The 17493-nt window shown below is 33.5% G+C and overlaps 3 protein-coding genes across 3 annotated transcripts; 2 read left to right on the plus strand and 1 right to left on the minus strand.

Moving 5' to 3' along the window:
- The first annotated feature begins 5470 nt into the window (after positions 1 to 5470).
- Positions 5471 to 10883, plus strand: LOC141605941 (uncharacterized). Its single transcript, XM_074424877.1, has 7 exons — positions 5471 to 6007; positions 6150 to 6282; positions 7331 to 7434; positions 8288 to 8432; positions 8539 to 8676; positions 9124 to 10323; positions 10529 to 10883. Exons 1-6 carry the CDS (start codon positions 5964 to 5966, stop codon positions 10306 to 10308), a joined length of 1749 nt encoding a protein of 582 aa, XP_074280978.1. The 5' UTR covers positions 5471 to 5963; the 3' UTR covers positions 10309 to 10323; positions 10529 to 10883.
- A 595-nt stretch (positions 10884 to 11478) lies between these two features.
- Positions 11479 to 12640, plus strand: LOC141605942 (uncharacterized). The gene has a single exon (XM_074424878.1). It carries the CDS (start codon positions 11607 to 11609, stop codon positions 12456 to 12458), a length of 852 nt encoding a protein of 283 aa, XP_074280979.1. The 5' UTR covers positions 11479 to 11606; the 3' UTR covers positions 12459 to 12640.
- Positions 12641 to 13999: 1359 nt separating this feature from the next.
- Positions 14000 to 17023, minus strand: LOC141605943 (ras-related protein Rab5-like). The gene is made up of 7 exons (XM_074424879.1): positions 16890 to 17023; positions 16108 to 16185; positions 15623 to 15790; positions 15182 to 15230; positions 14811 to 14884; positions 14304 to 14397; positions 14000 to 14231 (listed from the first exon to the last, which is right to left on the minus strand). Exons 1-7 carry the CDS (start codon positions 16926 to 16928, stop codon positions 14131 to 14133), a joined length of 603 nt encoding a protein of 200 aa, XP_074280980.1. The 5' UTR covers positions 16929 to 17023; the 3' UTR covers positions 14000 to 14130.
- Positions 17024 to 17493: the final 470 nt, after the last annotated feature.

Raw genomic sequence — 17493 nt, forward strand, 5'->3', positions numbered from 1 at the left:
TGCCACATCGCATTACCAAAATTCCACGTCACCAATCCTCCATGTAGTATGACATGTTTAATTAAGAGGGTAATTCATGTTCGTATAATGATCAATTTAAAATGATATCCAAATTAAAAAAAATATTTATATAAAAAATAAATTAGCATAACAAACATTAAATTTCGGTCTTTTTAATTTCTAGATAAATTAAAAAATAATTAAAAATCAAAATTCATACTTTTAAATTGCGACGTTTATTGTTAGAGTATTTTAAGCAACAAATCAATATCACATAATACTTTTTGTTATTAATTATTGATTAATTTTAAAAATTTATTCGAGGGAAGAGGAACGATTTTGTGAATTAAAAGGGAGATAAAAAAATTATGATAATTACAAATTATAATGATGGTGAGAGAAAACCAAAAAACCATCCTATTAAATAAAAGAAATTAAAGGTTAAATAAATAAGTAGATTAATAACCAAATTTATGAGAGGAAAATAAAGAGTTTGTATTAATTTATTTTTTGTGTTTACAATTAATATTTTTTAAATTTTGCATTTTAATTTTTAAAAATAGAATAGCTTAAACGGTAAATTATGTACTCTAATTTTAAACTCTTTATGTGTGCAATTCCTCTTAAGTCTTACTGCTATAAACTTGCTCAATTTTATTATATTAGATATATAATATATAAATCTATAAATATAATCTATAAATAAAAGGCAAGGCAAAGTATGTACCATCTTTTAGTTTCGTAAGATAACTCCCTAAACAAGTCTCATGCAAAGTGTATTTTGTAAAAAAAAAAAAAATAGTAAAAAAAATTAAAGCAAACCTTTTACATTTCATTCTTCTTATTCTATATTTATTTCTATAATAAATTTGCTAATAAATAAAAAAGATGCTTAAAAGTCATAAAAATTTTCTACATATTTATGAATATATTAAATTTGATAATAATTAAAAAAAAAGACGTCTAAAAGTCATAAAACGCATCCTTAACTGGCTATAAATATTTGGAAGGCAATATTTGTGAGCCAAAATTCAAGTCAATATTTTTTTTTCCTTCATCACCAAGAGAATTGTATGTGTCAATAATCTTTCATATCATTGTATCAAGGTAAATGTATTAATGTTTTAAATTAATAATTTATTTAATTATTTTTAAGTTCCATTGGTTATGAAGTACTCATCACACATTTAGCCTTCACATATACGGAGTATGTTGTTTTGCTCTTATTTAGGGGCTATCAAGATTTGTGGAGTTGTGTTATTCAAAGGTAAATATACTTACATCTTTATGAATCAATGCTCTCTTTCTTTCATTATTTAAAGGAAAACTTAAATTAATAATGATAAGATTAATATTACATATATCAAATTCCACCATTTTGTTTGTTATTAATCACTCAATGGATTTTTTTTTGTAGGGCTGGTTCATTGGAGAAAGAAAGCTATATGAAGAAGGAAAATAATAGAATTGTTCTCTTGTATTATTTTATTTTTTTCTTACCCCTTGGTGGATGAATAAAAAGGATCATGAATTTCTTTCAAAAAAAAATACTAGAATTGCTTAAATAAATACTCTCTCTATTCCATCCAATACAATATTATAAACTAACTATAAGATTGACAACATGAATATAAATGACTAATTATTTTTAGTTTCATAAAAAAAATTAATATTTCAAAAACTTTCAAATGTAATTTTTATTTTGGTCTGTGTTGTTTTTTTATTCATCATTTTCCCTTTGAAAATTAGCTCTCATAGTGTGAAATTTGAGTTGCGAGGATCTCAATCTTATTAACAAGTTGGACAAAGTAAATCCTATTGACATGGATAATGGTTAAATGTATATTATGATCTAATATTTATGCGCATGTGTCATATTATCTAATGTATATGTCTTATAACACATAATGAGATTGCAATAAGATTTGTAGTAGACTACTATTTAACTCAATTTATCATTTTTGCAAAAAATTAAAATTTAGAATTTCTAACAAATTGATATAAATTAATGATATATTAAGACTAGCATTTATTAAACTTCATAACTATGCTACTATAAAAAAAATATGATTTATGAGAATTAAAATATTTGGAAGATAAAAAGTACTATAATCTTATATGTTTTAAGCTCTTTACTTATATTGAGAGATTTATTATTCTCAAAAAAAAAAAAAAAACAAAGAAAAAATTCAGCATAATGCATTAATTTGTCCTTTCGTTTTCACTAACTTCATTTACCTTAGATAACAAAGGGACGTTCAAACTTTTACATAGAAAATTTAGTACACAATCTATCTATACAATCTACTTAAAAGGCAACCGTAAACATTTTTTTTTTTTTTGAGGGATAAACATTTAATGTTTTGCCACATGACAACTACTTTAAATTATTAAAAAAACTACATTAATATATACTTATTAATAATTAATTTTGTTCATGTTCAATTGTTCATGGACCCATGTTGCTGAGGGTTTTGAAGCCGAATAATTATAATTGTAGGATCAATAATGTAAAGTTTCAATGGCTATTGACACATTTTTATTCAAGCCAAGTTAAAATAACTATCATCTCACGGGCGTTTCAATATAAATAGTTTATAAGAGAGAAAGCAAAATAATTAAAAGATGAGATGTGACGGCCCAGTACGGTATGTGTAGTTTCAGCAATTTTAGTAACATAAACATCATCTAAACCAACTTTAACATCTTATTTAATTTACAATATCTATTTGATTAGGGCATGTTGCTCGGATGTTGATCAATTGGTTGGGTTACTCATGAATTTGTTGAATGTGTTTTCACATGGGTGTCATGAATTACTGGACTCATTGAAGATATTTTTTTTTTAAAAAAACCACATGCTATTAGTATATTAATCAAAATAATATTTAAAGTAGAACATATAGCTTTGAAAATAAACCAAAGTAGTCAAAGAAATAAGGCATTAGCTAACCAACTTTTATGTATTTTAAGACTATATCTTTTTAAATGGATCAACTAATTGTTCGGACAAATTTTAACAATACGATAAAATAATAAAGCTAAAATAGATAAACCCGTGAATTTAACGGGTCACAAACCTAGTTAATTTATTAAATTGAGACTTGAGAGGTTAATTATTCATTACAAACATAAATTATAGAATAAAAATTTCTTATAGTATAAGACGATCTGCAAATTCTTATTTTCAACCGTTATAAATAAAAAGAATTTACAATGCCAAATTGCCGGTGTAAAACCATTCAAACCCAATACTATTTTTAGCTTAATGATGCATCCCTCCGTTGTAACTAACAATGGTTATAAGCAAACCTTATTGGAATCAACTATGTGACAATTAGCAAGGATAATGATTTGGGTATTAAGGAGTACTACCATTTTACATGAAATTAAATTATCACTAAAAACAATCTAATGATTTGTTTGGGATATACGGAGTATGAAACCTTGGATTATTGTTTTCTTCCTAAACAACTAACTTAACTAAGTCATGCATTCCATATTCATGCACACACAAATTTCTTCTAGTTTACAATAATCCATCTCATTAATTGCTGAAAATTTCAGTATATTCAGCTGATTGAAATTTATTGTCAATCCTTCACATAAGACATACTCGTATTGAGTCGTTTACAGTAACTGGGTAGCTTTAATAAATTGAATTAACCATGATAAAACATGTTCGTATTGTTTATAGTTCGATTTCACATCCATCCTTTTTAAGTTAATATCTGCTAAATATTTAACTATCTTTTAATTACGGATCCAGAGGTACATCATCATTTTACTTCACGTCTCAAGTCGATATCACTTGACTCGAATTAATGATGTTAGTAATCTCTTTCGACGTGACATGTTATTTGTTACTAATAAATCTTCTAAATGGAGATACATTATGTCAAAGTCTAGGGAAAAAATCGTAATCAAAAGCAAGTTGGATTTATAGTAAGCTACTTCCTCCATTCAACTCCACTCTACCATATTTCCTATTTCATCCATTCAACTCCACTCTACTTATTTCCTAAAAAAGAATGACAAATGACCATTTTGTCCTCCTACCTCATTACTTATTTACAATATTTACCATTCATACCCCACTACTTTTACATCAAACTCCACCCTTTTCCACTCATACCCCACTTATTTATACCATACCTCATTACTTATTTACAATATATTCCACCCAACCCCACCCTTCTTAATATTTGTGCAAAACACAAATAGGTAGAGTGGAGTTGAATGGAGGAAGTAATTAAGAAGATATAGACAACATTATACTAACCACACGTTTAAAGAAAACTAGTTTTATACCCGTACAAAAAATGTACGGGTCGTAATAGCAGACACTATCATTAGATACATGAACATATAATTGAACGTGATTAAGTGTTCAATACCGTGACAATATAAATAGTCATATTTGAAGATTTGAATATTTGATAAATATTAGATTTGAATATATACAACCGTATTTTATCAGAATTATATTAAAGTTATTTGACATGTTATACCCTTTGAATATATGTAAATTGCAATATTTTATGTAAATTGTGATATTTTAACTTATGTTTTAACATAAGTAATTAAAATAGGAATAAGAGAATTTGTGATAAATATAAATTGGATTGAGGAGAGAAAGTAATAATTAAGTAAAATAGAAAACATGGGGGGACCCACATGCAAAAACTCATCAACCAATGAGAAGTCTTTAAAAAACTCAGCTTTTATACTATGTAGATGGTGGATCATTTGGAGAACCTGAAAGCTTTTCTGAAACTGAACATTACAACTGGATCGTCTGATAAAAAAGAATAATTTCGTAATATTTTATTTATAATAATACAAATATGTTTTTCTTGATAAAATTTAATTAGAGATCGACCATAATGCAAGTATTTCATCTACTAATCTACGAATAGAGTACGTATATTCTACTTCATATATGGGCAATTTGGATCCTCTTCATTACCTTCCCTCTTCATTACCTTCCCTCTCCATTTCTTTTAAACGTACAAGATTATTTTCTAATACGATCCAACGGTCATCAATAGAATTAATGAATGATGTTGTGGTGACAAATAATAATAATAATAAGGGTATATAATATGAATCTTTAAGAGGTAATGGACAAGAAATGGAGAGAAAGAAATGGAGAGAATCTTTGCTCATATATGAGTATAAAAATTAAGTACTAGCTCTATTTATTAGATCTGGCAAAAATTGAGTCGAGGGTTAGTTTAGACCGAGTCATTTCAAATTTACAAGAATTTGCGTCAAATTAGGGTGAGTTCCAGTCATTTCGGGGTTAGGAATCACGATCACTGGTGTAACAACAAACAATTGGGTGGAAACGATGGGGTTATATTGAATCGGGTCAATTCAGATAACGATTAAGGTTGTATCCTCAGTTTGGGTATCAGGTCAAGTTATTCAGGTTGAGTTAGTTTTGTGTTCGTAGCTTGTGGGTGTTAAATGTCATCAAATTTCTAAAACTTTTTTTTTTTTTTTTAATTAATCAAAAACCGGATATTTCAACTTTTATTTTCTTTACTTTTCAATAATTTGAAACAAAATATTTATAAAACCAATAATGCAATTATTATTATTATTATTATTATTATTATTATTATTATTTTATTAATAATTTGCGAGTAATGTTTTTTTTTTTAATTCTAAATAGCGTCAAACGAAGTATTCCAAATTTCTACCCACGCACCCACAACAGAGAGAAAAGAGGGGGAAGAGAGAGAGATAGAGCATAGTGGGCGCATCACCAACACCACATTCCATATACTCTTTGCTTCCATTTTTAAGCTACTTCATACATACAGGATACAGCTATATTGCCAAACCAAACCTCCATTAAAGTACCTTCCTTCCTTCCTTCTCCTCTACTCTTCCTCTCTATACATTACACCTCTCCACCTTCCTCCAAACGTTTCGTCCCTTTCACTCTCATTAACATGTTAGACGGCTTGCTCGGTCGCAGTGCCTTCTACTCCAAATCGTACGTTTTTTCTTTAATTATTCGTTTTTCCTTACTTTTGCGGATTTTCGTTAATTTTGCAGAATTTCGTCATTTTGCGGATTTTCGTTAATTGCACGTTTTTGTATAGAATTGATTGATTTATCGCGTGAAAAATGTGCAGTAAATCGTTAATAAAGCAAGCGAGAACGCGGATCGAAGTGGTGAGACGAAAGCGAAACGCGACACAGAAGTTTCTTCGGAAAGATGTTGCTGATCTTCTTGCTAATGGACTTGAGTCCAATGCTTTTGCTCGAGTTAGTTTCTTACCATTTTTAGATTATTTTATTACCTTTTTTATATATATCTTTTTATTTAGCTCCTTTGATTTAGTATTTTTTTAAGTTTTTATTATTATTTATGGAAATTTGTTTGAATGATTTGAATTAGCATGTGGACGAAAGTGTCAGTCAGTCAAATTTAATTTTGAATTAGCATGTGGACGAAAGCTGTTTTTGTTTCGATGCCTGCTAATGTGTCGGCGCCTTCAGAATTTGGATTATTTTGTTAATTGTTAATTAGGATTATATTCTATTTCTTTAATTCTGATAATTAGGACGGAATATTAATCCGCTAAATCTATGGCATCGAATGTTGCGATGTGAGTGGAATGTGGATACATTCTCGATGCATGTGAGAAATGTTTGAATTTATTGAGGTTATTCAAGCAATCGTGATTTTCGCCGATGTATTTTAGAAAGTGAGTGAGCGATGTTATGATCTGAGTCTTCATCATTAAATGAAAGAAGGATGAGGCACTTGTGATTATTGTATTATGACACTCAGTATATGATTTGAGACTTATTAAAATCATCGGGAGATGTTGGAACTAGTCCGACTTCAGGATGATATTGATGCGTTTGCTGTTGAATTTTCGGCCTAGTGTATGACAATTGGAGTGGAATTTTGTTATTTGTGTGATGCATAGGTCAGAAATAGAAACAACTCCTGCAATCAATTAAACTTCACTTTAGAATCGTGGAATCCCTGATAATGTAGTAAAAAACGGAATTTTGGTGCTGCGGGCTTGCACTGGTGCATGGTAAATTGGTGGATTTATTTCTTCTAGTATTTTTATTATATGTAATGTTTGCTTCTGAGGATAAATGGATTGTTCGTGACTTGGTGTCATTTGTCGATTTCCAATCTGTTCAACCTCCAAAGATGTTTATGCAGAAAATTATGGGGATCTGTTGTTCTATTTGGATATAACATAGAATGCTTTAACTATAATGCTCGTTAATTTATTGGGAGATATTTTTCATCTTCTAATACTGTATCGGTTTGGTTTTGTTATGCTAACAGGCAGATGGGTTGATTACTGATCTAATTCTTTGTTCGTGCTACGAGTTTATCGATCATGTTTGCGAAATTGTATTGAAACACCTTCCAGTTTTGCAGAAGCTCAGGTGACTAAGTTGCTTACTCCTTGCTTTTTTGTTATTACATCAGCACAACTCTGTTGACGGTGTGCTTCTCGCTCTTTAAAAGTTATTTTCTGCTTTGTTCTTCACATGTTATTATAGTGTTTCATAACGTCGCTTGATCGTCTGCCGCATGATTGTAATTGCTGTCAGTTCTGTTTAGTTTTCTTTTATTCAATCTATGTTAGAAAAAAAACAAGTAATCACAAGATTCTTAAAATAAGGTAGCAATACTTGTGTTATAAGTAGCTGTGAACAACACATCCAGCTGTGTCTTTCTTGTAAAGCTACAGTGCGCTAATGGTCTAATGGAGAAGCCGAGAAGGAATATAGTAATAGAATTGTATGTGATGTGGAACATGGTCAAACTTATAAGAACACACATACTAATACGGAGTATTTTTTTGTTGTCTTCAAATCAAGTCATACATAATTACTCGCTTCACTGTGATAGTTTGTTTTCAAACTGCCAACTTAGGATGTCCAATTGTCCATGTTGACAGCTCTATAGATATCTGGAATGAGCTCAGTAGGTAAGACTTAGTAGGTACGGGGACAACAGTGAACTTTATAATAAAGTTATAAATAACTGATCATTTCCCAAGTGGCAAAGTATGGGCAGTTCGACACTGACATTTTAATGATTGTCCATTAGGATGTACGAGTGCATGTCAACATTTATCCGTTATTCAAAATAATTCGTCTTAAAGTTTGATTACACGGTCTGGACTCGTGAGAGTCCCGCCTTCCTTGTCTGTATAAATCTGTGAGCATAAGATATAATTCTATGATTTTATCCTTTCACACTTCGTTGCTCATACTTTACTGTTCAAATCAGAGATTGTCCCGAGGACTGCAGGGAAGCTGTGGCGTCCTTGATGTATGCTGCTGCCAGATTTTCAGATGTACCTGAACTTCGCGATCTTAGAAACCTATTCCAGGAAAGATACGGGAGTTCTCTGGAGATGTATGTAAACCAAAAGGTACTTATTCATGTTTTTTTTTTTTTTTTCATTTACAAGTCAGCATATCGGTGTACCGCTTTTTCCCCCTGGTTTTACAACTCACTTATGTGCTTCCCTGTTGTAGCTTGCAGAAAACATATCCACTAAACCGCCAACTGTGGAGAAAAAGATCCAGTTATTACAAGATATAGCGTTGGAATTTTCAGTAAGGTGGGACAGCAGGAACTTTGAAGAAAGGATGTCTAAATCTGTTACTGAGAAGGTAACCTATTATTTCCTTCAAACATAGAAAAGAACGATAGATAGTGTCTCTAATCGTTGTCTCTGTTATTTTCAGCCTCCGCTCCCTTCCCCTATAGCTGATTTTGTACTTCTGTGAACTTGTATGCGACACATGGCGCATCCTGGTTTACATTTTGGCCTGTCCATGAATAACTTCTCACTTGAAGCATTTCCTTTTTTTTGTATGTCATTTGTGATCAGTATGTCTTGCAGCTTCACATGTTCCATTGACGTTCATTTTCATCCACATCTTATTATGCTCCTCACTTTTTGTGCAAACAAACTAGGAAATTTATTCATGGAGTGAGAAAGTACTCGTGTTTTCCTTCTATTTTTTCCTCTTGAACTACGGTTGGAATTTAGAGTAATGTTTACCGTAAGTGCCACTGTTTATTCATAATTCTTTCTATATGAATGTTTTATGCAGAAGCCACAAAACGATCCTGTGACTCTCAATATGGTTAAGAATAAAGTTGCAACACCTGTGGTAGTAACTGTCCCAAGGACAGTCAAAGCTGAAGCTGTGACAAATAAACAGAGTGAAGCGTCTCCTCAAATTATGGAAGGAGATATTGATGGAAGACGTCAAATGAAAACTCAGCGGGACAATCTACCAAGTGGAAAAGATGACTTGAAGCATAAGGTGTCAAAAAGTCCCGAATTCTCCCGTGATAGAAGTAAGCTACGTTCTAACAGGGAAGAAACAACCCAAACACTTAAGGAGCATGACATTTCTTTTCAAAAGAAAAAACCAGATACTCAGCATACCAGCAATGGTATCGATTCCTCGCCACCTGTCAAAAATGAACATGCTGAAGACATTCTAGTAAAGTCTGTGAGAAAGCGGGAGGGTGCTGTGGCAGATGGGTCAAAGTCCAATTTCAGAGGTGGAATTCCACCTCCATATATGAAACCGAGAAAGAACAAGCACAAGCCAGATGAAGATAATGACACTTTAACCTTCAATCCAAATCCCGGCAGCAATGGTAATAAGGCGGAAAACCTCCAGACAAAAGCGGATAATCCAGAGAATGGGGATGGACCACCCCGTTTCACGGAAATTTACTACAAGGATGAGAGCACTGTTGACTTCACACCTAGACGAAGATCACATAGAAGGAAGCATTCGCGATCTGCTTCTAGTCAAGATGATGAAATGATTGGTGAGGAGAGGATTCTCCGGCGAGTTTCAACTAGCAGAAGAAAAAATGGGTCAAGAAAGGGCCTACAAATCCTGGTTACTGATGACGATAAATACAAGAAGGATGACGAGGAGAAGATGATTGACAAACTGTTACTCCACTACAGCAAGAAGCCGTCATCTGATGACCCAGGAAAGTCTAGGAAGATCAATTCAGTCAAATTGCCAACTCAACATCAATCTAATGCCGCTGATGGGACCCACATGGACGAGGAGTTGACAGACTTGACACTAACTAAATCTAGATCTTTTTGTGTTCCTTCTAGACAAGTGACGGAACCCATGCAAGAGAAGGTGTTTGCTCGTGCTGCTTCCTTTCAAGACACCCCTGCAAAGCATGTGCACCCTAAGCTGCCTGACTATGATGATTTAGCTGCGAGATTTGCTGCTTTGAGAGCTTCCAAAGATTGATAGCTGGAAACTTTGGTAATGATCTTAAAATTCATGACCACATTTCCTACCTGCTGTAAATCTGTAATGCTGCATTTTCATATGCATCTTATGTTTGAATAAGTTTAAGGATCATGTATAGACTATAGAGCACTCTCACAAGAAATTTGCGTACCACGTTCTTATTTGAGTATTTGTGTTTATGTTTTGGGTGTCTAAAAGTGGTTTGTCTACATTTCAGGTAAAAACTGATTGAGGCAGAGGAAATTATTCTTTGACAAATTGAACATGATACCGGATCAACACAACACAATGCATCCGGTTTCCTGGTAATTGCAGTACCCATGTTAATGCTCGGCGTAACCCATCACTATTGTCCATGAAACATCTATACTCATACTATTACCTACCTACTCTCATACTACTAATCTACTCCCATAATACTTGTAAAATTGCGACCATATGTGTTCAACATTCCTTTATGTCTTTAACATGCATACAATCCAGATGAGTTATGCAATTATTACATTTTGCCACGAGTCTTATACGATATGTTTCACTTTAGATACAATCCAAATTTTTATTTATTCCCCGTTTATTCATAGCATCAATGTGTTGATCTAACATATTTGTCGTTTTCATATGGACGGTTCGAAATCCTCTTCTGGCAAATCTCATTAACAAATTTTCTTCGAGATAAACTGAAGTGGTATGTTGGATAATTCTTTTAGACCGGCATTAGACACTCTAGTTATTCTTACATGTGGTAACATCTTACGACCATCCTCTCTTATTTAAACTGATTGTGAGACGTCACGAAATAAGAACTTGGTAGATACTTACATTCTCAGGATTTTTACTGTAAGATTTTATTGTCCCTGTCAGTCTGGCTAATACTCACATGCTGATCTATCATCTCTGTCTTTCCCGACAATCATTTAATTACCGTTTGTACTTACAGTAATTAAGCAATCACCTTTTTGGTCAAATCTAGGCATTCATTAATTAACTCAGCAAAGTCATTGAGCAATAGGGAATGGAAGCATCTTGTTTGCATATGACAAATTACCATTATACCCTCACTTGTCCATTAGCTATTTTAAGCCAACGAGTCCCTTCCAAAGACTCGCCTCCCAAAGTTACCAGTACTTTACCTGCCATATGCCAACTTAATAGAATCCTTTTCCCGCCAAAAATATTACCAACAGGGTATCCCATGATCCTCCTTCCCACCTTTTTATTACCACTCCTTTCTCTCTTCTTTTTTAACCCATTTTACTCATTTCACAACACAAAATCTTAAATTTTTACATTGAGAGATGAGTGGGTCATCCAAGGTAATAATGGGCGCGACGATGGCCATGGTGATTATCCTTGCTTTTGTATTGGGTTTAGTTTTGGTACTTCTAGCTGAGCTTTACTGCTCTCTTCTCCTTCGTCGGCGAAAGCTCAAGGCGTCCAAACCCGCTTTGTTGCCGGAGATTCGTTCCATTTCTACCCCTCAGGAACCTCGAGATGAGTTAGTTCCGTCTCCTCTGAGTAGCTTTTATGCTCAAGGGGTGATGGAAGCTCCTAGAAGCTTCCTCTTTCCTAAACTCCCTAGCAAAAGGGAAAACCGAGAGGTTGTTGTTGATGTTGAGAGGGTTATACATGGGAAACTCCATGAGTTTCTCCGGGTTCAAAGCCCGATTCAATTGGGTATTCCATCGTCATCATCGTCTCAGCGACAACCTACTCAAGATAGTGAAATTGTACCTGAAGTGGAGTGTGAGGATATTGAGGCTAGCCATGGTGGGAAGAGAGAAGATTTCATGTACATTTCGAACCCAATATATGATAACGAGGCAGTCCGTACTAGCCGGGTGGATACTCCGTTTGAGACACCGGATAGTTCGCCTTCTCAGATGGAGCAGGCCAGGTCTGGTTCTTCCGGGGATGAGGGGGAGGAAGTAGGTAATCTGAATCCGGTTCCGGATCCAGTCAAGTCTAATAGTCCATCTTCATTGCCTTTAACTCCAATGAAGGAACTCCCTACTAAGGCATGTTCTGTCCCTTTAAGGGATGCAAGGTCTTTGGGTACTACATCCATTAGTGATTCCAACACTCATAGTCACATCGGCCGCTCTTCTTCTTCATCCTCTGGAACACCTGGCACTTCCCCTTCTTGGTAGACTATTATACTATCCTACAAGTTCGGAAGTTTTCAAGTAAACGGTCTACTAACCGGTACCAAGTATGGTATAAGCCCGTTGTATGGTATGAAATAATGATTATTCTTATCACTCAGGTGTATGAAATAAAAAGCGATCCTTGTATGATGAATTGATGATGAACAACCGTCTTATCTAAGTAATGTTTCTGTCGCAGTGAATAGTTTACGTTTGCTTTATTTTGTAAACGTAAAAATAAAGCAAACGTCTAAAAGCCATTTTATTTAATTGTTGTATTGTTGTGTTCTAGTATTTTGTTGGGGTTGTAGATAGTGGTAGAATTTAGAACTTTAGAAGTACTATTTGTGTTTAGTAAGGAGGGAAATTTAGCTTTTGATGGTGGTAACAAGCGTGAGCAAAGGCACATGAACCTAAGCCACGCCTTCACCAAACTTTAGTGTTGTAGCTCTTTCTTATGTATGTCCTTTTCTTCTTTGGCACAATTTCTATAATCTATTTTAATATGTTTTGCTATGAAAGTATTAGCAAGGTGCATATGCGTTTCTGTATTCCTTTTTTATTTTACTGTTTTGTGTTGGTGTCTTTTGTATGGGATGTTTGTGTCTGCCTTAGATTCTATCACCAGAAAGCAAATTCCATTACTCTATAGTCTATACTCTATATACTACAATGCAAGTGAGTGGGTTACTATTATACATTTATACCATTCGCTTTAGTCCCGATTCGAGTCAGTTAGGATCACTAGAACAGTAAAACTCTCCTTCATAAGTTTTAACACAACTGCATTCATAAGACTTGAATTTGAAACCTCTAAGAATGATAGAGCAATCTCTTTCCAGTCAATCTAAATGTTCATGGGCGATGGGTTTTTCAACACGATAATAAAGTTGTGCCCGTCTAACCATTTTATCCTCAGTGCGAGTCTTCAATGCCGAGCTAGATGGGTGATCTTGTTAGCGAGTTTTCAACTATACCATTTTTTGGGTGTTAACGGAGTCAACCGTTTTAATCATTTCATAACATATTTGAAACACAGTTATTTATAATAAGTAGAATGATTTAATGAATTCTGTCAAAGAAAGAGGGAAAAAATAAAGAAGAAAGTGGAAAGTGTGTTGTAATTAAGAGGGTGTCCAAGTTGTTTGGGGATTTCAAGACATGGGAAGGTTGAAAACACAAATGAAGGCTACAATACGTTTGTCTACTGTGTCTTTGTTTAAGAGTTAAGACTCCTCCTTTCCATAAACTCGAGAAACAAAGAAGCTTCAGATTCTGTTACCCACATGGGTTTCTCTATTTATACTATGTATTTCTGTTTCTGTAATAACAGTAGTTAATACTGTATTACTGTCTCAAACAGTAAGACGGTCTTATTCTAAAATTTGGTATTGTAAGTGGTACTTAACATCCTCTAGCAATAGCACAGTTTTTAAACTAATCAATGTCTTGTTTGCCAAATATTTGTTTCAGTCATACTATTGAATTCATATTCAACATCATTCCGATTTGTTTTAGTAGCTATCGATTACCTGCAATATGAGTATTGAAAATAAAATCATAGATAGCTTTCTATCATAAACAGTTTGTATTTTTGTACATCTCCATTTAGGTTCTGAAGGGTACATACACTAAGAGGCCGGGTTCAAGTAGATTGATCAGCTCAAGTATTGTATCAGCTGGAACAGCAAAACAGTCTTGGTCCGCCTTGTTGCCTGTTTTGTAATGTCATTCCAGTCGGACCACGAGACTTCCATGTTCTTGCCAATGCTTTTGCTGCCAATTCATCATCTTAATTATAAAAAGTAGGATAGATTACACGAGCGAGTAAGTGAGTAACATGCATACCGATTTCAAAAAAGAGGTCATTGACATTATGTGCAGTCTTGGCAGATGTTTCAAAGAATTGCAATCCATTTTCTTGAGCATATTGCTCGCCGACCTGCAAAAACCATCACTACATACTCAAATAATGATCCTCAAGCAACATGCAAGCTAAGGCTAATAAACACGATCTTGTATCAAGGACAACATTTTAACTAGTATAGTCGTTGTCCAACTGCAGCATCACATATTCACAAATATAATGGTCATCTTAGTTAAAAGATGGGGCCATACATAAAGTAACTTCTGACAAAGTTCAAGTCATAATGCAACTGCTCACACTTTAACATCAGTATTCATTCAGTACTTGTGTGTTTTGTGTACAAGGGTGAAGGGTCTCTCATCAATAAGTATGGAGTACGTACTCCTTGTCACGCTTCAGCAAACAGCGGGGACTTATTTTAATTGAAAAATAACATGTATGGAATGTAGAATTGAATGAATAGTTAATTAAGGGCTAGGCCGCTATACCTCCGTCTCCACTTCTCTGTTGTGATCAAGGTCTGCTTTGTTGCCAACCAGAACCTTAAACATATGAGGACTTCCTGGTTTCACAAAGCAAAGTCATTAGAATGGAAACATAATTATAAATGGCATAACATCTTTTTTTCTGTATATTTTTGGGATATGGACACAGTTTTGAAATGGGCAACACATGCCTAGATCACCCAAATTCTCAAATAAGTCTTGTTGGAAAATCGTACAATGGGACCTTATAATAGCTTATGCACTTCATTTATTCTACTAATAATAAACGAGCTGAATATGAAAGTCATTATACTTTTTGCAGCGTTTTTACAATCTGTAAGAGCTGAAGAAGATACATTTTGGAAGACTCTCACCTTGTCTATGTAATTCTTCAACCCATTTTTTCGCTTTCTGAAATGATTTCTGCACAAAAAACCATTATTTAGGGTCCCAAAAGACTTAGCTTAATTATGAGTAAGGAGTTGGAATGTACACAATTTAATTCTTATATGAATACCACACGCACAAAAGTTATTTCTGGAGGACCAAATTCAAGGGGAATGACTGACTAGGTTTTTGTAAATTGCATAACCAAGTAATGATGGTACAATGAAGCTATGATTATTAGCACATGGTTAGAGCTCGACTTGAACATGATTAAGTATATAATTGTTATCGAAAAGATAATTAATTAACTTATCTAGACATTTCGTTTTATGTTTGTCATATATATTGTCCTCATTTTACTTTGATGAAATTTAATTTAGGACAACTTTAATATAATGAGGCATAGAAAAGGAAGGAAATGAAATTACGGCATTGGAGATGTCGTAGACGACAACGGCAGAAGCAGCACCACGGTAGTACATAGGAGCCAAGCTTTGGTAACGTTCTTGTCCAGCAGTATCCCATATGTCGAATTTCACGGTTGCTTCTTTTAAGGATACCACCTCTGTGAAAAATGCTGCTCCTATTGTTGATTCCTGTTAATTATTTATTTCATGTTGTCAAGGTAATTAATTATAATTATAATACATACACAAATTGAAGGTCATGGATAATACACATAGAGAATATATATTATAGGTCAATACCGGTCATATTTCATGAACCTCCCTCGTTCAATGATAGAATAATGACTGACTATGATACCTTACGACAATTTTACACAAAACTAATTACAAATAAATATATTGAAAAGAGAACTAACTGGGTGTCTCGTACTTTCTCTTAATTTAAATAAAAAAAAAAATAGGGAGCGGAGCACTGGAACAAAATAGTTGGAAAATGGTAGATAAACCTGACAGTCATAGAATTGGCCTTTGACAAATCTCAACACTAAGCTTGTTTTCCCTGTTCCTACGTCTCCAAGAAGTACCTGTAAATTTCTCCATAAAAATATACTATATGATTTATTTGGTCAACCAAAATTGATACTAGATTATTTGTGCTTTTGGTCTTGACTCTTGACAGAGACACAAGAGCCAATTTGAATTTGTTGTTGACGAATTTGAACATAGGTCATGAGAACCCTTATGACTTAACCAGTTAGTTATGCTTAGTGACATTGAATGTAGATTAATTGTTGAGGTGATGAATTCATTGGTTGTGACTTGTAATCTTTTTTGTTTTCCATCTTTTTTATGATCACTAGAATTCAAGTAAAGTCTAATTGAATAAAAAGTCTAATTATATCAAGAACATGCTAGTGAGATTGGTACGTACAAAAACCTATTCCCATAATTTAAATCCGAATTTTGATCAAACTACAGACATTTGGATTTTAGCGATATTTTAGGTAAGGTAAACAAATGATTGAAACACAAAAAATAATATTTCATCAATGTCTTACTCAGTGAAATATTCTAACATAAAACCGATAAGGTCTTGGCTTATGTTTCAGACAAAAGTATTCCGGACCACCCTGGTACGGAGTAGTAGTATGTTGCAATCCCCGGCCTTTCGTTTCTCTTGATATTATACTAGTCTTGTACTTTCTCTTAATTTAAATAAAAAAAATATTTTTGTTTAAATATTTAGCACAAAACATTACAAAAAAAAAAAAAAGGAAGACATACCCACCAGCTTTGCTTGAATGTTCTTGCCTCCAATGTTCGTCATTCGATCAAACCAACCGCGATTTTATAGGATTGAATTAAAGGGCAGAGAAGCAAGTTATATGATTGATGAATAATATGAATGATGATCATAAAACATAAAAGTAGTCGGATTGTATTACAAGTATTAGAAAGTATAAGACTTGTAGATAGATATTCTTTGACTGGTAGCTAGGTTTAAGTTTAGAGTCCATAAACTTAAGCAACTTATACTTGTACTTCATATATTTCGTAACAATAATTGGACCTATTTCTTGTTTGTTAAGGATTTGATTGTTAAATATGGCATCGCAAAATTATTCATTAAGAATGTAATTAGTATTAACAGAGGCGTTTTAAAACAAATAGAGGCCCAGTGCGACACGGAAAAATGAGGTCCCAAAATAAATGCACAGGTATATTATACTTCGAGATTTGTATTGAATTTCATTAATAAAAGCTTATAATACGGTGACCAAAAGCGGAGGCCCGGTTCCCACGCCCGTGGTTGCCCGTAGCCTTAGACACCCCTAAGTATTAAACCTCTGAGGGCATTGTCTCATTTTAGGTACTTGAGGTTTAGCCTTGAT

The sequence above is a fragment of the Silene latifolia genome, chromosome 10 (assembly GCF_048544455.1).
Source record: "Silene latifolia isolate original U9 population chromosome 10, ASM4854445v1, whole genome shotgun sequence".
Taxonomy (NCBI): domain Eukaryota; kingdom Viridiplantae; phylum Streptophyta; class Magnoliopsida; order Caryophyllales; family Caryophyllaceae; genus Silene; species Silene latifolia.

What these genes read in the sequence shown, in the direction of transcription:
- LOC141605943 (XM_074424879.1), bottom strand. Translation starts at nt 16,928, where the DNA reads ATGACGAACATTGGAGGCAAGAACATTCAAGCAAAGCTG. An exon ending in GCCAATTCTATGACTGTCAG is followed by an intron (nt 15,791 to 16,107) that starts GTTTATCTACCA and finishes AATAATTAACAG; the next exon opens with GAATCAACAATAGGAGCAGC. An exon ending in ACAGAGAAGTGGAGACGGAG is followed by an intron (nt 14,398 to 14,810) that starts GTATAGCGGCCT and finishes TGGTTTTTGCAG; the next exon opens with GTCGGCGAGCAATATGCTCA.
- LOC141605941 (XM_074424877.1), top strand. Translation starts at nt 5,964, where the DNA reads ATGTTAGACGGCTTGCTCGGTCGCAGTGCCTTCTACTCCAAATC. An exon ending in AGTCCAATGCTTTTGCTCGA is followed by an intron (nt 6,283 to 7,330) that starts GTTAGTTTCTTA and finishes TTATGCTAACAG; the next exon opens with GCAGATGGGTTGATTACTGA. An exon ending in CTAAATCTGTTACTGAGAAG is followed by an intron (nt 8,677 to 9,123) that starts GTAACCTATTAT and finishes TGTTTTATGCAG; the next exon opens with AAGCCACAAAACGATCCTGT.
- LOC141605942 (XM_074424878.1), top strand. Translation starts at nt 11,607, where the DNA reads ATGAGTGGGTCATCCAAGGTAATAATGGGCGCGACGATGGCCATGGTG.